Here is a 22,806-nt window from a genome sequence, read left to right on the forward strand (position 1 = left end):
AACACGTTATTTATTTGTATATTTACTTATTACTTGATATATTCAGAGATATAGATTCCATTTTTTATTAACCTGTTTTTGTACAAAGAAAAAAAGAAGTTCTTGAGATGGCTATTTTGCACGACGAGGAATATTATCGGAGTAGAATACCTGAACCGGATTTAGGAGCGTTTCGAAATTTCTTACGATTTGTTTGGAACCCAGACAGAAGACAAATACTCGGCAGAACTGGCAAAGAATGGGGTAACTCTAGTTAAGTTATGTATTCTCATCATTATAATCTGTTCATCATAACATTCTAATTGTTCTTTTGTAAAAATTAGTATTACTGGGAGTCTTCTACCTGTGCTTCTTCAGCGTATTAGGTTCTCTCTTTATATTACAAATGTGGATCAGTATTACTTACGTCTCGAAATTGGATAAGCCATTTTTCATTTATAGCGGCTTAATGACTAGATCGTATTTTGGCAATAACTTTCCACTTTTTCGCCAATTAGATTTCGGTAGTCCAGGTATTCTTTCATCCTTAACAAGTTCTGTGGCACTTCTTTTTTTAATCTCTATTAACAATACACATTTATGATATATATTGTATTCTGTTCTGTACAGGAGTTGGCTTTAAACCGAATATTTTGCTGCCCACGACATCTCCTATTATCTGGGTGAATAATTCGAGCTTAAACGCACGACCAAAAAGATATATCGAGGCTTTGAACGATTTTCTGCAAGGTATTGCGAAATGAAAAAAAATATGCATAAACATAGCGCGTCACAATATACGTTTATTAATAATACTAATTATAATATATTTTGAACAGAATCGACAAATATATCATTGTGCGTTTATATGTGCATAGCTTAAATTTAAATAAAATAAAAAGAATATTTTCTGCAAATATGATAAAAAAAAATATAGGTAAAAGATTAAAAATTTATGAGTTTTTTTTTTATTATAAAGAAAATTGTATCTTTTCTCTAATAAAAATAAAAAAGAGATTTTTAATATAAGCATTTTTATTTCAGAGTATAATAAGAGTAAAGAAAATTACAAAACGACTGTAGAATGCAATGACGCAGCGTCGAATGTGTCCAATATGAAACCCTGTTTTTTTGATATTGAGGACCTTGGCGTTTGCGGAAAACCTCCATATGGATATACGAATCCATTACAACCGTGTGTATTGATTAAGTTTAATAAGGTGAATAAAAATTTTGTTTTTGCACATTTGTTAAGAAAAATATTTTATATTTACACTTATTATATTTTTTATATTAATAATTTGAATATAAATAAAGAGTATTTTTAAATTACTTATATTACAGAGATTCGATTGGATACCAATTTATTACAATAAATCCTCTCAATTACCGGAAAACATGCCGCGTGTTTTACAAGATGCTGTGCGATCTTCAAACAAGGTTTGATTCACATTTATATTTTTAATTTGCAATAATTTATATCTCAATTTGTGATTGATTACGATGAATATATAATTAAGTACAGTGCATAAATGCTTCGACCAATAAAATCTAATTGAATTAACGCACAATTCATATTATCATGCATAACAATTTATCTTAAACAGTATCAGATCTGGTTATGGTGCGACGGAGCGAACAATGTTGATAAAGAGCATATTGGAGAAATTGAATATTTACCGAGTCCTGGTTTTCCCGTGCAATATTTCCCTTTTGTGGGACAACAGAATTATTTGGCACCAATGGTCGCGCTTCGATTTATAAATATTACACGTAAGCTTCAATAATATATTACGATATCTATTTACAATATATGAATAACAAATATTGTATATATATTTTATTGATATAAGTTTTATTTATTAGCATTCAGATTGGTGACAGTGGAATGCAGTTTATGGGCGCTCAACATAAAGAAAGAAGCGCAGAGTGCATTAGATTTCCAGATAATTCTGGGAGAGCCATAGAAGATGGTGAGTCGATAAATATATTCGCGTATCTCAAATATTTATTAACAAATTTGCAGACGTAATAAGAAGATAGATATATAGACGAGCGTTTTAATTTGTGCAGAGTAAAAAATAAATTGTCTTTGTTCAAAGTTTCTTACAATTAGTATATATATATATATTATATTTGTTCAGTTATAAATATTCTCGCCACTAATGATTCCTTTATTATATACCGTGTTACATTAATAATACATTCAATGTATTTTTCTGATATTGTTTCATATGTAGAACGTAACATCTGAGATATATTTATAATAAAAAAATGGGGAGCAGCAATTATATATGACAATGTATTTCTCTATTTGAGTGAATCAATACGAGATTTAATGTTTGTGTCTTACGAATTGTCTCTCAGAGTCTCTAAGCTAATTCTGTCGACAGAATAGCAGATCGAAATTAGAGAATTTCGTAGAACTTTATTTATATATTTTTATTATGTAAACGATAAAATGACATGATGAAGCTTCGTTTATCGACAGACGTGCTTGTATCCAGAAGAAATGTGTCAAAATCGACTGCACATCTTGGATTTGTTGTTTTTTTTTTCTAATATTAGCAACGTTTACAAGACCAAGAAGGGAGAGATGAGAAAAGAGAGAAGGAAAAGAAAAGAGTGAAAGAAAAATGAAAAGAGGAAAAAAGTGACAAAGAAAGATAGATAGTAAGAGAGAAATACAGATAGATAATCAGAGAGAAAGAGAGAGAGAAAAAAGCAGAATTAAAAAGAGATAGAAAAGAAAATAAAAGTTAGCGAGAGCGAGAAAAAATAGGAAGAGAAACGAAAAAAAGGACGAAATGATTTAAACAGAGATACTGAAAGAAAGAAAGAGAGACAGTCTTTGATCCGTTTAAGTTAACAGTTACCGAACAATTCGGTAACTGTTTTGTCCTCGTCATACTTTTGTCATTAATTAAATTAAACATTTCCAAAAGAGGAAAAAAGAGAGATGGGGAATTTCCAAATATAAGATATGTGTTCTGTTTTGAGTAGAATTGTGCGAATCTGACGTTAATACGAGGCTTCATAAATCGAGGAACGTTTCCATCTCGACGACATATAACTCCAGTCGATCTTATTCTTCTTCTTCCTCGCCTGTACCGGTCAACATGGCGATTAAACTCGCGGTATCAATGAAACCTTTATCGTCGATGTACATCTGATCGAACGCATCATCGACTTCTTTAGGCGTAAATTTGTCGCCCCATGTCATTAAAGCGTGCCTTAATCTGTATAACAAATAAAAAAATTATATTTTTTCTTATTATAATATCAGATACTATATATTTTATATACACATAATATGCTCTAACAAGTGTTAAAATGCTGATTTTAAAAGCCAATTCCATTCAGGTTTGTAAATCAAAACATTTTTTGAGACTTGTCGAACAGAGAGACGTTTCTACTAAAATTAATATTTAAAATTGATATATATATATATATATATATATATATATATATATACATAAACGCAAGAATTATACGTCAAATTATATAGTATATAGTAATTAAAACCAAATCAAAAGTTGTATAACGCTTCAGTTATCGATATCAGCATGTTGAGTCAGTCTTAGACCGTTCATAATGAAACATCATAGGCACTAGAGAGTGGAAAATTGAAAAATCTTAACAATTTATCGTTGTATTACCTTTCTCCATCAATTTTGCCGTTTTCGTCGAATGTTTTAAAGGCATTGATTACAACATCATCCTCATCGGCACCTGGCAAAGTAAGAAATTGTTAATTTTTTCGGAAAATTATTCAAAAATATCAAAATTTTCAATGAATCATACGTACCTGATCCTGACATACGGACAGCGAACAAGTTCAACAATTGAGTAAAGTTGATGGGCGCAGGAGCTTCGTTGAGCATTTCATCGATCTCTTTATCGGTTGCGAGTCGGCCAACAGAGTCGAAGGCCGCGCGAAGATCATTTTTGCCGATGATACCATCCTTATCCGCGTCCATTAGCTGGAATGCCTATAGGAATAAATACCATGACCGCGTTAATGGTCTTTCTATTTTCATAGCAACTTCTTACAATCTTTTACAATTGTCGATTTCTTCATCTCTAATCATCTACTTCGAGATGTGTATCCCAAATTATATAGAATTATAATACAATTGTTACAAATATTATAATATATTAAAAAATACACAGTATTTTTTCGCAATTGTATTATACTGTATATTTTTTAATATATTATAATACTTGCGAAAGAATTCAGTATTAAAATTAAAATCATCTACTATGGAAGAGCTTATCCTCGTATCGTTGAATTCGTCTCTCGTTTTCGTACCTCCTTAAACTCGGCCACCTGTTTCTGAGAGAACATGGAGAAGACGCTGGACCCGCTACGCTTAGCCTTGCGACTACCGCGGCTGCTTGCTCTAGCAGAGCCAGATTCCTTTGGTGTTCCCGTAGGGGTTGGCGCCTTTTCCTCAGCTGGTGCTGGCTCAGGCTCGGGTGCAGGAGCCGCCTCCTCCTTCTTCTTGGTCTTCTTCTTCTTTTCTTTATCCGCCTAAAATGTGTAAAATTTTACAAAACATTTGCCTCTATTAAATTTCTCTCACAATAGTTAAAACATATTGTTTTAATCAGAGACTTATTTTGTTTTCCATTTCAAGAAAAATATGTAAAATAATCAAATTTTTTATAAAATATGTGACATCTCTTTTTCCATTTCTGTAGATTTTCTTCAAAAAATATACCGCACTTCTTGCGAAAAAATTATTTTTTTGATTTGAGAATCAATCGACTTTATTGAATATTTAGAAATTAATAGATGACAAAAAAATAAATGGTCAAATAAATGAAAAAAGATACAATTAACACAAACGATAGAATTATGTGCATTTTGAATAATATGAAAATATTTATAATATTTGAAAAATTATAATATTTGAAAAATATGAATATTATTATTCCGTGATATATCATTATAAGCGTTATAGTATATTGCTTTTTTTGTTGCTTTTCTTTTTGAAATTTTGCGCAAACATTTTTACAGATTATTGTAATAGATAGAATAAACAGTGTATATGTTATTTTACATTAAATATTCGAGATATGAATTAAATTAAAACAAAAATTATTTTGTCAATATATAATTATGTCGATTAATTTTAATATAAATTATAAATAAAGTCGAAAAGTCAATTATCGGATAAGAAAATTTGCGAGGCACTGCCGGTTGATGCTAAAAATAGAATCGTTCCCTGAGTCGCGCGAAAAAGGTGCCAGGACGTATATAGAGCGATCATCCAGTTACCGCACTGCCTCTCGAATTACCATTGTTACGTAATTTTTATATTTTTATCGTTATATCATAATAGTAAATACCGTGTTAAGTCAGACAATTTATTTTGCCAGTTAAATAAATATCTTACATATGAAATAAAGAAATTGAATTTATACTTCTTCTTATTTTCTTTTTAAATATAAACTAAATATTGTAACATATTAAATTTATTTATTTTTATTTTTATTTAATTACAAATATTATATATTATTATATAGGAGAGCTTTCTCAATATTGAAGTGAATTAGGAAATTTAATCATTTTTTTTTACTCTACAATAATATGGAGTGCCATGTTAAAATCTTTATTTTTAATTTTTCATAATTTTCAATATTTAATTGTGCGCTCTGTTTAAGAGTTTTAAGATAATTTAAGAATATTTGTGAGATGAAAATAAAACATTTAGTGAATGTACAGAATTTTAAATTATAAATAATAATTTATGATAGAACCTACAACAATCAAGGGATTTTCAGCGGCTCACGGCAAAAAAAAAATTTGACAAAGATCACTACCGCATTCTCTTCATTGTCACACATCCGCGATATTGATAACATAACGTCCTCGTCATCAACTCATCGTCACACTTGGCGTATATCTCGATGCACTCCGCGTATAATCCATCTTCTTGAAATGCACCATCGTATTCGCAATTTGGCAGTGTTCCTATCTCGCGGTAGCAATAGTATTTTGCATCACATAGACATGATACATGATTTTTCACGTTTCTCCGTATATGTATATACTACGGTAGACTTTGGCGCGAATCCTTGAACAAGTGCGAAAAGGTTTTCTCGACGTATTACTTACCATAATATCTACGCTTGATTTCTAAGAGATGGACGATACGAGATGGTTACGACGAACCAACTGTCCGAATCATAGAGCTGAACTTGTCTAAGTAACTTTTGTGGCTCTCCCCCACCAGACGAGCCGGAGGTTGTCCGAGCAGGGGTGCCCCGGGTACCCGGGTACAACGCCTATCTGACCATATTTAGTTCGAGTCGCCTCAAAATAGCGACCCTTTCGACGTTTCGACTAAAACAGTTTGCCTGGGAGAACCTTTGCGTTGTAGAATTCAGATGACGACGGCGGTGCAACATGCTCTGTCGAGATCACGATGTCTTCTCACCGACATTTCCAATTTCCGATCATGAGTTAATCGGGCGCCCCTCGTTCTTCGGAGACAAATTACATTTGGAATGAGCATAATTATCTTTTCTTTATACGCTATAAATGTGCTGAAGAGATGGAGGGTTGTGCCATTTCGCATTTTAATTTCTTTCCCTCTCTCTTTTTCTTTCTTGAAATTACAAATTGTATAGATTAAATTTATCATTTTATATCTAATTTTATTTAAATTGATAAAGAGAAGGAGAAGATACATTATTTTAAAATATTTCTTTCGAATATAGTAGTCAAATAAGTTAATGTTTTTCTGATTCTAGTTTATTTAATTATAATGATTTTTGCCACACAGTAATTTAGAAAATAATACCCACCATTTGTATATGTAAAATGCAATGTATAATTGCTGACCGAGTTTTTAGTTCACAGCACGATATCCGAAGCACGTGGATACCAAAAATAACTGTCCGACATATTCAAGAATGTATTCCTACATATATTACATATGTACTGTAATATGTCACAGGTCTCTGTTCTTTGAAGAAAAAATTAAAATAATTTTTTTGTCTCATGTATATTTAACTAATTATTGTCTTTAAAATTTTTTATCTCTATTTTTTAAAACACATTATAAACTTTAAAAGAAGGCAGGAAAGTTTTGTTACTATATGTTATAAATATCGCAATAATTTTATTGCAATTATTGCATTTGGACAATGTAGTGCAAAATGCGATGCAACATATCTATGCTCAAATATCGCATAATACAACGGATATCTACATTACATAATACGTTTGATTAGATTCTGGTAATAGCACAACAGTTCTATTATATCTATACAGATTATGTTATGTTTATAACTATATACATATATTATACTATACCTTATTTTTTATTTTTATGCTTTACATTAGGAAACACAATATTTGATAGTTATCATTATTAAGAATATTACCATTACAAATATTTCCGGCAATAACGAGACAGACGAGTTACGATAAACATTGATATCTGTAATAAATATTAATAGAGAATTTTTAACAGAGAATTATTATTATTTAATTTTTCTAATATGTTATTTATCTACCACAATATATAAGAGTTAAAAGTGAACTTACTTTTATCGTTTGGGTCGCGTACGCCACATTGCCGATGTCCCAATGTGCTTTTCCTTTTTATCGGTATATAACCAGGAATATATAAACTAGGAGCTTCGAGTTTACCAATGGATATAAGCTTGCTAAAGTCTTGCTCTAGTTTATTGGCAATTGGACCTGAAAAAAATAAAATAAAAATCAATAAAAATCAATAATTAATTAAATTCATAGAATATTCAAGTTAAATATCTCTCAATAAATCTTTACCTTTAAAATGCAAGAGAAATTGAATGCATGCGCCATCATGTAATATTTTGGTTTTTCTATTATCAATGGATAACATCCACTCAGGAATGCCCATCACTTTTCTTACATCTTCCAAAAATTGTGCTCTACAAAAACAAAAGGAATTAAATTAATAAATGTATTTATTTCCTAAATTTATGATAAATTTTAGATTTAATTTTGTCAATATATAAAACTTACACTACAAATCTTGGTGGTTTCCTAATATTCGCGTATTTCACGATGTCGTTATCCGGTTCAATATTTGCACAAGCAAATCTATTACTAGCAAACTCCTTATCAAAAATAACAATAGATCTGCCTATCGCGGATATCGAGCCACCCAGAGGAAAATTTTGATCTGTAAATACTTGTCGTTTTTCTCCAACGTTAATAGGTCCTAGACGAGATGATATATCACCGACATAACATCTAAGTGGCAGATCTGGACCGCATTCCTGTCTATAAAGATCATCCTAGGAACAGATCATTTGATAGAATAATTATTTTAGTGAGCAATTTATTTTATTTCAATTTATATATATCTATATCGTGAGAATAATTCTTTAATTTATTGAAATATAATTTTATTATATATATGGGCAATAATTTTATTATATATATTATGACTATTGGCAGTATTTACATTTATTGGATCGGCTAATTGAGTGTAATAGGGATTCCACGTGTATCCACCTGCTACGCATCGGGTATCTTTTATCTTTACCGCAGCGTCTACACCCACAGGATTTACATATATTGCCCAATTGTGATTTCTAGTCTAAGATTAAATGTATACAATTAACATATGTTTGCCAGATATATATTAATAAATTTATCGGATTTATTTTCTTACAATATTGCGATCATGTTTTCCAGGATGTCGCAAATTCACTTCGATCATCGTCTCACTTTGGCTACCGTCTTTATATACAAGCTGCGTCTGCAAACATCAACTAACATTCCTAAATAATTTTGTACCTTTTTTAAATAAAATTATCAAATTTATAAGAAAAATTACCATTTTTATATAACCGTATACAAAGCCTTGTGGATGATGAAATGACGCGATAGCACGTAATTCACTGGCATCGGTAGGAGAATATCCTCTCTCTATGGTGGAACATGCCCATCTAAATACAGAGACAAGATATGAAAAAGGAAAAAGTAAAAATATATGTATCAATTGGTTTTACCTTAAATTCTTTTCTCTTTTATGAATTACCACGCTACGTCCCAGTATACTCCTTGGACCAAACAGTGGCAACATGGTATCATTATATGTTATTGTGTATCTCTTTTTGTTGTCCAAGGTGCCGTATTTTCCACTCAAATCACCCATCTCATATTGATCCAATGTACCTTCCTCCGTTGCTGGTACATTATTCGTATCGACACCCAATGGATTCCAATGTCCGTAGAGCGATGTTCCCTCGCATGGAAATTCTAAATCGTATTCTACAGGTGTCTGTAATTATGTATAGTAATATTAATAATTAATACAAAGAACTTTATATTAACAAAGATTGAGTTTATGTACCTTTATTACTATAATATACAAAAAGAATAATCTATAAAAAAATTATAAAATTGTTGCGCTGAAATATGCGAGAAATTTATGGGCGCTTCCTTTTTATAATTTTGTACAGAATTTTCATAAATTTGACATATAAAATACGCAATGTAAAATCTTTAGATTTATAATTAATATTACCATATGTACATGATATCCGCTCATCTTTCCACCAAGACCTTCGAGGGATACTTCTACACTAGTGATATCATATTCGGTCTGCTGCAATAACTCTAATTTCCCTTTCAAAGATATCTGTTCGCCATTACCGAACCAATCTCTGACGACCGCTTTACGCCGATAAACCCCACCAATACTAAAAATGTAATTATATCTCTATTACAAAAGATTCATTATATTTATTGCATATTTATTATGCATTTACATGGAACAAGCCAATCGGTCTCCTCTCGCAACTGGACCATGATCATCGTAAATGACTAAACTCTTGCCAAATAAAGCGCGAGATCCTGATAAAGGTAACATTGTATCGGTAAAGAGTTTTCGAGTCAATTCTGAAGCATTGGCCTTTCTACCGGCGATTTTAAGTGTCCCGTGTCTCGTTAAATCACCCAAGCGACATAATGAAGCTTCTTCAATGAAGCAAGAGCTATCTGATTTCCATTCCACCTGAAATATCATGATATTTAATAAATATACAAAATCATAATCGATAAACATCAATAATGCGCCAAACAAAAGCGTAAAATAGAAATAGTTAAATTTATTATTTTTTAAAACATTGTATTTTTCATATAGTAATGTAATTTTTGAAGAAAATTATTATAATATATTATAATAATTATTATAATATATTATAATAATTTTCCTGTGCGTTGTTTCGTATAAAATTTAAGAAATATTTTATAGACCAAGTAAAAAAATAATATTTCATCAATTTATTTTATATAAATTTGTTTTTTAAGATTTAAAAAAATTTAATTTTAATTATGACACCTTGTAGGGATTGTAAGGCGATCCAGCGCTTAAACATCGACCTGTCCAATTGTAAAAATCTTTTCCCGGTGGATTGTCATGCACCATCCATCTGATAAATGTTAGCTGATTATCATTTGATGATGACAGTTATTTTTATAACATTATATTCTAAATCTCTACCTATGGTCCGCAGTATTATTTACGGCGTTGCCATCTGCATAAACAAGTTGTTCTATTATTATAGTAGTATCCATTTCAGGATCATCTTTAGGTTGTCGGAAGAGTATCCGCCCGACAATGGGATACCTGAACACTACTTCTGCTGTGTACATTGACATTTGCCAATCGGTATGTGGCGTGTAAAGCGCAAACGTGCCACACACCCACGAAATTACGCTTTTATTATCGGTTTCATTATATCTAATAAGAAAAAATATTTTTTTTAATATGAACTTTTTTTGTGTATGTTAACAAACACATTTATATATTTTATATATATATATATATATATATATATATATATATATATATATAAATTTTAACCATTTAGATATATTTATTGATCAATTACTTGTAAAGAACTAAAGATCTGTGAACAATACTGTAAGTTCCGGACAGTGGTAAATACGTGTCCCAATAAATTCCACTAAGTTTAGCGCTTCCGGGCAAAATGTCATTGTGATAAGATCCTTCTTTACGACCTTGAAGTTTTCCGGAGAGATCACCGATAGCATATTGATCCTGAGTACCAAAACCTATTCCATTCAATCACGAGAAAATCAGAATATTTACACGTTTTATTGGTTTAAATTTTGTCGTATCATTACCTGCTGGTGGAGTAGTCTTCTCAATAATATTCAATGGATTAAACAATTTTTTAGTAGTTAAACATGAGTCAATAGTAATTCCCACAGTTTTCGCTGGTTCCGGAGGTAATTCATGGATTCTATAAAACGCCAATTTAGTGGCGTATCGTAATCTGGTTTCTAGATCATTTATAGTTGTTAAAGAAATATTGATCCATGTTGGATCAAACGGCGTTTCTTGAATCGCTGTAACTTCTCCTCTGATTCCACGTGAATTGATTACAGCCCTAAATATATTTGTTTATAGAACTTTACTTTTAAGGAACATTGCAATTTTTTTAGGGACCATATTTTATTACAGTTTTTTATTAATTATATATTAAATCGATTTTTTTTAAGAGAGAGAGAGAGAGAGAGAGAGAGAGATAAATATTTGCATACGCCATTTGTGCAAAAAAAAATTAAAAAAACTTGTAGTTACTTGTAGTTTTCTTTATCAAATTAAATTATTTTTATTATTTAATTATATGAGAGCATGAGATTGAATGCAGTTCTTACTTTGTATGTATCGGCTTACGATGATTAATTTTGGCACAGGCTAAGAACGAATCCTCATGCACGGGATGAAAAATGACTAGATATAAATGACGATGTGGTCCAAGCAAATCCGCTGGTAATAAAGACAATTCTGGATCTCTATAGAATGTTTTATACTGTTTCTGTGTATTGACAGCAACTTTTATTTTGCCTAAGCGTACATCGACGTCTCCAATAGATTTTCCAATGCCAGATGTATTAGGATCAAATACATTTTGAAGTATATTACAGTTGTCTTTATCTGTAAAATGTATGCAAGTATTTCACACAAATATAATGATATTATGATAGAAGATCAAAATTTTTATTAAAATAGCAATTGATTATTAAAATAACAATTGAAAATTAGTAATTAAATATAAAATATTTTAAAATTATACGCGGATACTGACCTTTGCCAGTTTCAAAGATATCCGTAACATATATCTTCCAATGATGTTCGGTGTAATTAAGCAACTGTAATTTTTGTCTATGGATATGATGTAAATTTGTATGAATAATTGTATCGGTAGGCTCATGATCGAACTGACCATTTAACCATCGAAACAAAACTGTTCCAGCCACTGGACCGTAAAAACGTGCCTGAGCAAATTTTTCAATATTTTTTTCAAGAAGCTAAAGAGAAACAAAAAAAAATGAAACAATTGGTAAAACAATATTGCATAAATTATAATAAAAAATAATCGTAATTAAAAATGGTAATATTATGACTAGTCATTGCTAATTCTTGTAATTCGAAGAATCGATAATTTATATTATTCGATTATTCGATTAAAGCAATTACGTATTTGTAATTTTTAATTACTTGTAATTATTTTTTATCTTTTCTTGCAGGGCGAAAGTTTTCTTTTAATTTTTAAATAGATTACAGCTTTTTATATTTAGATCAATTACCGTGATCGAAGCACATATCGTCCTCGGCGAATAATTATCTTTCAGCACCAAACCCTTTCCCCATAAACCCGCTTCTCCAGTTAAAGACAAACCTGCGATTTCTATTGATCCTGTTTGATTTGTTGGCAATTCGAGAGGTCCGACTTTTTCTGTCAAATCGATGATACTGCATATAAAGTAAAGCAAAACAGTAATAGTAAAGAAAAATAAAATGAAGATTTTATGTGATTTTAAATGAAGATATTTAAACTTGTAATTATCGCGGAAAATATTATAAATGTTTATCTTTCTCTTGAAAAAATATAAAATGATAAAATATAAAAATATAAACATAAGATATAAAAAAAATAAATAAAATATATAAAAATAAAAATACAAAATGTAAAATATAATAATAAACTTTATAATAGGTACACATATACCGTACCTTTCGCCAATATATCGTTTGTCGCATCTGCCGTTGATGATTGTGTAATCGACCGGAAACTGAGTGATCGACCACAGCCATTGCTGATCCGGATATTGTAAGGTCGCTTTCAGAGAATATCGTATTCGTAGCGAGGATTCGGTGGCTCTTTCGAAACGAATTTCTCCGTGGAGGCCACCGGAAGATATGTACGCAGCGAGTTTAAGCGCACTCGCGATAGTCGCTGAACAAAATATTTTCTAATTTAATATTCTCGCGAAAATAACAGACAACATGTATTTTGTCACTTTCTTTCTCTCTTTAGAATCTCTTAAGCTTAAATTAAAAACCTTGCAAGAAAATAATCTCTCAAAGTGTTTAATTGTTTTGTATAATGTATGCCATGCAATCTAAAAAATTTTAATTTTATATCTAAAGCGTATCAAGAAAAGAATTGTAATGTAAAATTTATAAAACTTTTTTTGCAAAATATGTTCTCTTTTTTACAAATAGTAAACCTCTGATCTTTCGCATGTTTATTTAATTCGCATGTTAAAAGCTTTCGCAATGTAAATAATTAAATGACACATCTTTATTTTTGAATACAAAAGAAATATATTTTGCTTCTTTAATTGTAAAGGATATTGTCAGAGATATCGAGAATGTTATTTTATTTTAGTAAAATGTATGCGGGAAGTGCGCTTTCACTTACCGCAGCAAAGTAATAAAAGCCACTGCATCGCTATTGGCGAACATCGAGAAATATGTTCTTTTCTTTCAAAATTCACACTAACTTTATTAATATAAATAAAGTCGAAGATTATTTTGTGCGTGCGTCATACGATAAGAAATCATGGTCGAACCACGAGACAACCGACCAAACTAGCTGAAGTAACGGCTTGTACTTTCTTATTTCTTGTGATAGAGCTGGTGGGAGTGGAAGAGAACGATGACCTTCGTAAAAATGAAAGTTGACACAGTTATCTGATAATTTTTAACAAATCTATTTTTAGCAAAAAAGACTAAATAAATAATATATATATATATATATATATATATATATATATATATATATATATATATATATATTTGTATTTAATTATATATACTAATATACAAATTTATAAGACTGGTTTTGAAAATAATTTGTAAAATAATTAAGATAATTTTGGATATAATTATCAATAAAATGTGTATTCAAATGTCAATTAAAAATGTCTATACAAATATTTTTATCTTAATTATTGTTACCTTTAAATCATTTGCTACATAATAGAAAATTGTTTATTATTTTGATATTTTCTCAACAAAAGCGATAAATCTTGTGCATAAAAAAGTACTATTATATATTATACCATTTTGTAAATGTTTTAGAATTTTTAAAATATAATCATGTTTTCTGAAATATTAATATCCTTTAGGCACAAGAAAAGATTGCAGACAATACTAATATATATATTTGCTCTACTATATTATATATCTTTCTAAAAATACAATAAGTACTTTTTCTATAAGATAAAGTCGAATTCTTTAGCTACTGTCCAATCGAATATTTCTTAGGGAATTTTCTAGCAGAAAACATAGGCTGCGTTCCGATATTAACTGCCAGAACCAAAATGTATAGTTTACGTTTTACGTCACGTACACCATAGTGTCAAGTATACTCCAATGGCAAATCGGATTACAGCCATAAGTAGTTATAATGTCACGTGATTGGTTATCAAATAGAGAATTTTTAAAATTCCGAAAATTTTTCTATTCGATAGCCAATAGTGTGATGTCGTGTTTATACATGTTTCTCGCTGGAAGGCTCTCTTGGTTATATAGTAGTTAATGATTATTAATGATATCTCAGGTCGATGGTGTAACTATAACCTACACTGGAGCTTATCTCGGCATTTCTATTCGCGTCTATTCTCCAACGTGTGATCATTAATAGAGAGTTTGAAAATATTTAACGCCACTAACGTACACATTATACGTGCGTTTCTGGCCATATTGACCCTCGACCGAGGACTATTTAAGAAAGAAAAAGAAGAATGTCCCAACACTAACAAAAATAAGAAGAAAAGAAAGAAGAATTTATTAGAAGAAACAAAATCATGGCGGATGCTGCAGCTCGTCAATTACAATACGAATATAAAGCGGTTTGTATCTCTTGTTTTTGTCATTTACTTTCCATTTTACAACATGATAGTTGCCTCTAAAATTTTCTCAATATATATCTATTATTTTATCTGTAAATGTAATTTATAATAGTTGAACACACTTATACAATGTGTTGATTTTAATATTGCACATAGCATATGATATTGCTTTATATTGTGTAATATAACAATTGTTACTTGCAGAATTCTAATCTCGTTTTACAAGCTGATGTCCGGTTAATAGACAGACGTAGTCGAGATGAAGCTACTGGCGAAGTTATGTCCCTTGTGGGAAAATTGGATGGTACACGCATGGGTGATAGAGCTCAGCGAACCAAGCCTGGAAAAGCAGAGGAGAGAAAAGTCAAGTAGGTTTATCATCAATGTAATTCAATTTTCAAGTTTTTGTTTCAACAGAATAGTCTATATTTTTATAGTGTTAGAAAAATGTTTACTAATTTAATAATGTTGAGATTAGAGTAGGATTTTAATTAGTAATTTAATTTATAGATAAATTAAAGCTAATATATATTTTTCTAGACGTCAAAAACGTGATGAAGCACAGTATGACTTTGCACGTATGAAAGGAGCAACATTATTGTCCGAAAGTGTGGATGAAATGGTTGGTATTGTATATCGTCCAAAAACACAAGAGACACGTCAAACTTATGAGGTATTGCTCAGTTTTATACAAGAAGCTTTAGGTGATCAACCACGTGATATTCTTTGTGGTGCAGCTGATGAAGTACTGGCTGTGTTAAAGAATGATCGGCTTAAAGAGAAAGAGAAGAAGAAAGAGACAGAACTTTTACTTGGTTCATTAGCGGAAGAAAGATTTGCCTTACTTGTCAACCTTGGAAAAAAGATCACAGACTTTGGCAGTGATGAAAAAAGCACGACAAACGATGAAAATATTGATGAAACATATGGAATTAATGTACAGTTTGAAGAGAGTAGCGAAGAAGACGATGAAGATGTGTACGGAGAAGTCAGGGAGAATGACGATGAAGGCGATGAAGGTGAAGAAGCTAATGACAACAGAGCTATTCATGCAGAAAATGTAAGTATTTATTTGATTATTATCAATAGCAATTAATACAAAGAAAACTAAATGTTTGCTTTTAACATGGTTATATTTACTTAGTTGGGTGGTACAGAAGAAATGAAGAAGGAAAAACCATTACATCCATTAGACATAGATGCATATTGGTTGCAAAGAAGATTAAGTAGAATATATGACGATGCTATGGTTTCGCAAGCGAGAGCTGCCGAGGTGCTAGCCGTTTTGAAGGATGCCGCAGATGATCGCGAATGCGAAAATCAGCTTGTGCTGCTGTTGGGCTATGATTGTTTCGATTTCATTAAACAGCTTAAAAAGTATAGGCATACAGGTAAGAATTACATGTGTGTATGATAATAAGTTTGTTTAATGCAGTTTTTAATTTTTTTGTTTGATAATTTTAAAAAGAATGAATAAAAATAAACTTTATTATGAAATTTATAGTTGCATATTGTACAATGCTGGCCTCATCGCAGTCTGAATCAGAGAGACAAAAAATTCGTAACAAGATGAACGATGACCCAGCATTGGCGAAAATTTTACGGCAATTGGACACGGGTAAAGGTGAAGATGATGCCGACGAAACGATGGAAGCAAGATCACAACGCAAAAGACGGGAAGAGAACGAAGACACAGGAGGACCTGGGGGACAGGTTCAAGGTACGAGAAATTTGATAGATTTGGAGGATTTGATATTTGCTCAGGGAAGTCATCTTATGGCGAATAAACGTTGCCAGCTACCTGACGGCAGTTTTCGAAAACAGCGAAAAGGGTAAATTTATAAATATTTTCAAGTTTTTTCAAAACATTTGTTATCTTTGTCGTTTATATTAATATTTGATTGTTTAAATATTTGCAGATACGAAGAAGTCCACGTTCCTGCCTTGAAGCCGAAACCATTTGCGGAAAATGAGAGATTACACCCGATTGAACAATTGCCTAAGTATGTGCAACCCGCTTTTGAAGGCTTCCAGACATTGAATCGCATACAAAGTCGTTTGTATCAAACAGCATTGGAAAGCGACGAGAATCTGCTGTTGTGCGCTCCAACAGGAGCGGGTAAAACTAACGTAGCTCTATTATGCATGATGCGGGAGATCGGAAAGCATATAAATGCCGACGGTACAATTAATGCGGATGAGTTCAAAGTGATTTACGTCGCTCCGATGCGTTCGTTGGTACAGGAAATGGTCGGTAATTTTCGCAAGCGATTGTCAACGTACAATTTAACCGTCTCCGAGTTGACAGGTGACCATCAGTTGACGCGAGAGCAAATCGCTGCTACTCAAGTAATAGTATGTACTCCGGAGAAGTGGGACATCATAACGAGGAAGGGTGGCGAGAAAACTTTTACATCACTAGTACGTTTGATTATTATCGATGAGATTCACTTGTTGCATGATGAGAGAGGTCCTGTTCTAGAAGCTTTAGTTGCGAGAACAATACGAAATATTGAGACTACCCAAGAGGATGTGCGACTTGTTGGTCTGTCGGCCACGTTACCTAATTATCAAGACGTCGCAGCATTCTTGCGTATCAAACCGGAATCAGGATTATTCTATTTCGACAATAGTTTTCGACCTGTAGCTCTAGAACAACAGTACATCGGCGTTACCGAAAAGAAAGCGTTAAAACGTTTTCAGGTGATGAATGAGATCGTGTATGAAAAGACAATGGACCATGCCGGCAAAAATCAGGTTTTGATATTCGTGCACTCGCGCAAGGAAACAGGAAAAACGGCACGTGCTATTAGAGATATGTGCCTAGACAAAGATACTCTGGGTAAATTCCTTAAAGAGGGTTCCGCGTCGATGGAAATTCTGAGAACAGAAGCGTCGCAGGTGAAGAATAAAGAACTCGAAGATCTGTTGCCGTATGGATTCGCAATTCATCACGCTGGTATGACCCGAGTGGATCGCACATTAGTGGAAGATCTCTTCGCCGACAGACACATACAAGTTCTCGTATCTACTGCAACTTTAGCCTGGGGTGTCAATTTGCCGGCTCATACAGTCATCATTAAAGGAACTCAAGTCTATAATCCGGAGAAAGGCAGATGGGTAGAGCTGGGCGCTCTTGATGTGCTGCAAATGTTGGGAAGAGCTGGTCGACCTCAGTACGATACCAAGGGCGAAGGTATTCTTATTACAAATCACAGCGAGTTACAGTATTATCTATCGCTTCTAAATCAACAATTACCTATCGAATCCCAATTAATCAGTAAGATGTCCGACATGTTAAATGCAGAGGTAGTGCTCGGTACAATCCAGAATATCAGAGACGCGGTCACTTGGCTCGGTTATACTTATCTTTACATCAGAATGCTTCGTTGCCCGAATCTATATGGGATAAGTAGCGACAAGTTGAAGCAAGATTCTTTATTAGAACTGCATAGAGCCGATCTGATTCATTCGGCCGCAGTCGGATTAGATCGCAGCGGTTTAATCAAATATGATCGCAAGTCCGGCAATTTTCAGGCAACCGAATTGGGCAGAATAGCGTCTCACTATTATTGCACTCATGAGACGATGTCTACATATAATCAGCTGCTAAAACGCACATTGAGCGAGATAGAATTGTTTCGCGTATTTTCGCTGTCGAGTGAATTCAAGAATATAAATGTCAGAGAAGAAGAAAAGCTAGAGCTACAGAAGTTAATGGAGAGAGTACCAATTCCCGTGAAAGAGAGCATCGAGGAACCAAGCGCGAAAGTAAATGTGCTCTTACAGGCGTACATCTCGCAATTGAAACTCGAAGGATTCGCTCTCATGTCTGACATGGTGTTTGTGACACAATCTGCCTCGCGTCTCATGCGAGCCATTTTTGAAATAGTTCTGTTTCGTGGTTGGGCGCAATTAGCGGATAAATGTCTCTCCTTATGCAAGATGATCGATCGCAGGATGTGGCAATCGATGTCGCCGCTCAGACAATTCCGCAAAATGCCGGAAGAAATTGTAAAGAAGATAGAGAAGAAGAATTTCCCGTGGGAGAGACTATACGATCTAGGTCCTAATGAAATTGGAGAATTGATCCGTGTACCGAAATTGGGCAAGACTATTCACAAATACGTTCACCAATTTCCGAAGCTCGGTCTATCGACGCATATTCAGCCTATCACGCGTTCCACTCTGCGAGTTGTGCTAACTATTACGCCAGATTTTCAATGGGATGAGAAAATTCACGGTATGTCGGAAGCGTTTTGGATTTTGGTCGAGGATGTAGATTCGGAGGTGATATTGCATCATGAATACTTTTTATTAAAGGCCAAATACGCTGCTGATGAACATATAATCAAGTTTTTTGTGCCGGTTTTTGAGCCTTTACCGCCGCAATATTTCTTGCGTATGGTATCCGATCGATGGATCGGCGCGGAAACGCAATTGCCCGTAAGTTTTCGACATCTGATATTACCCGAGAAGAATCTACCACCCACTGAACTGTTGGATTTGCAAGCATTACCAATCACAGCGTTGCGAAACACAAAATTTGAAAGTATTTATTCCGAATTCCCGCAGTTTAATCCTATTCAAACTCAGGTATTTAACGCAGTTTATAATTCCGATGATAACGTGTTTGTCGGAGCGCCAACGGGTTCGGGAAAAACGACCATCGCGGAATTCGCGGTATTAAGATTACTGACGCAAAACCCGGAAGGTCGATGTGTATACATGGTGAGCAAGGAAGCATTAGCCGAATTGGTCTACGACGATTGGGCGAAGAAATTCGGCCAACAGCTGGGTAGGAAAGTCGTCCTTCTGACGGGTGAAACGGGAACGGATTTAAAACTATTGGCCAAGGGACAGATCATTATTACTACGGCGGATAAATGGGACGTGTTATCGCGCAGGTGGAAACAACGGAAGAATGTGCAGAACATTCAATTATTTATCGTAGACGAGTTGCAGTTGATTGGTGGAGAGGAAGGCCCCGTACTGGAAGTTGCGTGTTCACGAGCGCGTTATATCTCCTCACAACTTGACAAACCCACCAGAATAATAGCATTGTCAGCCTCGTTGGGTGATGCCAAAGACGCCGCGCAGTGGTTAGGTGCACCAGCAGCGGCTACTTTCAATTTCCATCCCTCCGTGCGACCGGTGCCGTTGGAACTACATGTCCAAGGTATAAATGTCACTCACAATGCATCGAGATTGGCCGCTATGGCGAAACCAGTATATAACGCAATCCTTCGACATGCTGCGCGTAAACCGGTCATCATATTTGTGCCTACTCGTCGACAAGCGAGATTAACGGCTATCGACTTGCTAACATTCACGGCAGCTGAAGGTCAACCATCAAAGTTTTTCCATGCAGAAGAAGCTGACATTAAACCGTTCCTCGATCGAATGGTCGATAAAACGTTAAAGGAGACTCTATCACAAGGTGTGGCTTATCTTCACGAAGGTTTATCGGCTGACGACCGTCGTTTGGTCGAACGATTGTTCGACAGCGGCGCTATTCAAGTGGCAGTCGCTACAAGGGATCTCTGCTGGAGTTTATCCATCAATTCTCACTTGGTTGTGGTCATGGATACACAGTGCTACAACGGTAAAACACACGCCTATGAAGATTATCCGATCACGGACGTTTTGCAGATGGTGGCGCGAGCTAATCGTCCATTGGAGGATGAAGATGCCAAATGCGTGCTTCTGTGTCAAAGCTCGAAGAAAGATTTCTTCAAAAAGTTTCTGAACGAACCGTTACCGGTAGAGAGCCATCTGGACCGCCGGTTACACGATCACTTTAACGCGGAAATCGTGACAAAGACAATCGAGAACAAACAGGACGGAGTCGATTATCTTACGTGGACCTTCCTTTATCGACGACTTACCCAGAATCCCAATTACTATGGTCTGCAGGGTGTCACACATCGGCATCTCTCGGATCATCTGTCTGAGCTAGTCGAAAGTACATTGACCGATCTTGAACAAGCCAAGTGCGTCGCCGTGGAAGAAGAGATGGACACCGTGCCGCTCAATTTAGGAATGATTGCTGCTTACTACTATATCAATTACGCCACTATCGAATTGTTCAGTTTGTCTCTCAACAACAAGACGAAAATTAGAGGCTTACTAGAAATTATTTCGGCAGCCGCTGAATACGAGAGCGTTCCGGTGCGACAGAGGGAAGAAAATTTATTGAGAAGTTTAGCCGCACGTCTACCTCATGCACCACAAGCCACCAGAATGGCTGATCCTCATGTAAAGGCACAATTATTGTTGCAGGCTCATTTGTCGAGGATACAGTTGGGTCCAGAATTGCAAAAGGATACCGAATTGGTGCTGGGCAAGGCCGTAAGGCTGATACAAGCTTGCGTCGACGTGCTGAGCTCCTCCGGATGGTTAGCGCCTGCCGTTGCTGCTATGGAATTGGCACAGATGGTGACACAGGCAATGTGGTCCAAAGATTCTTATTTAAAACAGCTGCCGCATTTCACAGCTGAGACCATAAAGCGCTGCACCGACAAGGGCGTAGAAACCGTGTTCGATGTGATGGAGCTCGAGGATGATGACCGGAATCGGCTGTTGCAACTAACGGACGCGCAAATGGCGGATGTCGCCAAGTTCTGTAATCGTTATCCCAACATTGAGATGTCGTATGAGGTGCAAGATAAGGATAAATTACGTAGCGGTGGTACGGTGAATGTGATCGTGCAATTGGAACGGGAGGACGAGGTCACTGGACCGGTGGTCGCGCCGTTCTTTCCGCAGAAACGCGAGGAAGGCTGGTGGGTAGTGATCGGCGATCCGAAGAGCAACTCGTTACTATCTATCAAGCGGCTAACGTTGCAACAAAAGGCAAAGATCAAATTGGATTTTGTCGCTCCGGCACCCGGCCAGCATTCCTATACTCTGTACTTTATGAGTGACGCTTATCTTGGTTGCGATCAGGAATACAAGTTTACTATCAACGTCGGAGAATACGAATCGGATGCCAGTTCCGGTTCTGATTCCGATTGAGTGATTTAAATTTCTCTACGTTTCTCTATAATATATATTTAATATATATTTCAGTACACATTGTCATTTTTCAGTGCAGAGCATATATATTTGTCAAATATTCCGATATCACCATCCAATCAATCTGATTATTTCTTTTACACATAATTTTAAGGAATTGAAGTAATTATAAGAAAGCGTGTGTGTAGAAATCGGTAAGAATCGTAAGTAAGTAGCAATTATTTAATGTAAACACAGTGTCCGGATAATTACTATTAGAGAAGAAATAACTAAGAATAAAATTTATATTTAAATATGAAGGGCGTGAAATTGTATTTTATTTCTAATATGTATTTTTACTTTTATGTATCAAATTTTTTGCAACTAAATTTTCTGAAATATTAATTTCAATGTTATAATTATAATCAGTATCCGTTACCTACTACTGTTTTCCTACTTTCGTTTGTATATAAATAACAGCAAGACAGAAGAAACCGAAATACATACGATAAATTTTTGATGCGCACAGCTCTTTCGTATTTCAGCCTATAAATAGATCTATAATCATAATTATAAAGCCCGTCTCAGACTATGTGCATTGAAAATTAAAATTAAAGATTGGAAATTGAAATTCGATCAATAAG

At 34.0% G+C, this 22,806-nt stretch overlaps 4 protein-coding genes across 4 annotated transcripts; 2 read left to right on the top strand and 2 right to left on the bottom strand.

The window, feature by feature from the left end:
• Window positions 1-107: 107 nt before the first annotated feature.
• Window positions 108-2,923, top strand: LOC126853610 (sodium/potassium-transporting ATPase subunit beta-1-like). Its single transcript, XM_050599457.1, has 7 exons — window positions 108-243; window positions 324-512; window positions 610-729; window positions 1,024-1,199; window positions 1,324-1,419; window positions 1,587-1,752; window positions 1,846-2,923. Exons 1-7 carry the CDS (start codon window positions 108-110, stop codon window positions 1,944-1,946), a joined length of 984 nt encoding a protein of 327 aa, XP_050455414.1. The 3' UTR covers window positions 1,947-2,923.
• On the bottom strand, window positions 2,133-6,260 carry LOC126853783 (myosin regulatory light chain 2). Its single transcript, XM_050599850.1, has 5 exons — window positions 6,104-6,260; window positions 4,292-4,513; window positions 3,788-3,971; window positions 3,639-3,711; window positions 2,133-3,218 (listed from the first exon to the last, which is right to left on the bottom strand). The coding sequence occupies exons 1-5, from the start codon at window positions 6,104-6,106 to the stop codon at window positions 3,065-3,067; spliced, it is 636 nt and encodes a 211-aa protein (XP_050455807.1). The 5' UTR covers window positions 6,107-6,260; the 3' UTR covers window positions 2,133-3,064.
• Window positions 6,261-7,005: 745 nt separating this feature from the next.
• On the bottom strand, window positions 7,006-13,965 carry LOC126853760 (uncharacterized). The gene is made up of 19 exons (XM_050599812.1): window positions 13,732-13,965; window positions 13,041-13,263; window positions 12,614-12,779; window positions 12,112-12,334; window positions 11,681-11,960; window positions 11,144-11,409; window positions 10,888-11,071; window positions 10,497-10,736; window positions 10,335-10,425; window positions 9,763-10,007; window positions 9,519-9,693; window positions 9,001-9,272; window positions 8,826-8,937; window positions 8,661-8,747; window positions 8,451-8,585; window positions 8,006-8,280; window positions 7,787-7,911; window positions 7,541-7,696; window positions 7,006-7,433 (listed from the first exon to the last, which is right to left on the bottom strand). Exons 1-19 carry the CDS (start codon window positions 13,757-13,759, stop codon window positions 7,333-7,335), a joined length of 3,384 nt encoding a protein of 1,127 aa, XP_050455769.1. The 5' UTR covers window positions 13,760-13,965; the 3' UTR covers window positions 7,006-7,332.
• Window positions 13,966-14,857: 892 nt separating this feature from the next.
• On the top strand, window positions 14,858-22,482 carry LOC126853754 (putative U5 small nuclear ribonucleoprotein 200 kDa helicase). Its single transcript, XM_050599798.1, has 6 exons — window positions 14,858-15,166; window positions 15,371-15,534; window positions 15,707-16,226; window positions 16,311-16,557; window positions 16,671-16,998; window positions 17,086-22,482. Exons 1-6 carry the CDS (start codon window positions 15,122-15,124, stop codon window positions 22,181-22,183), a joined length of 6,402 nt encoding a protein of 2,133 aa, XP_050455755.1. The 5' UTR covers window positions 14,858-15,121; the 3' UTR covers window positions 22,184-22,482.
• The last annotated feature ends 324 nt before the right edge of the window (window positions 22,483-22,806 follow it).

This window comes from Cataglyphis hispanica, chromosome 12 (assembly GCF_021464435.1).
Source record: "Cataglyphis hispanica isolate Lineage 1 chromosome 12, ULB_Chis1_1.0, whole genome shotgun sequence".
Taxonomy (NCBI): domain Eukaryota; kingdom Metazoa; phylum Arthropoda; class Insecta; order Hymenoptera; family Formicidae; genus Cataglyphis; species Cataglyphis hispanica.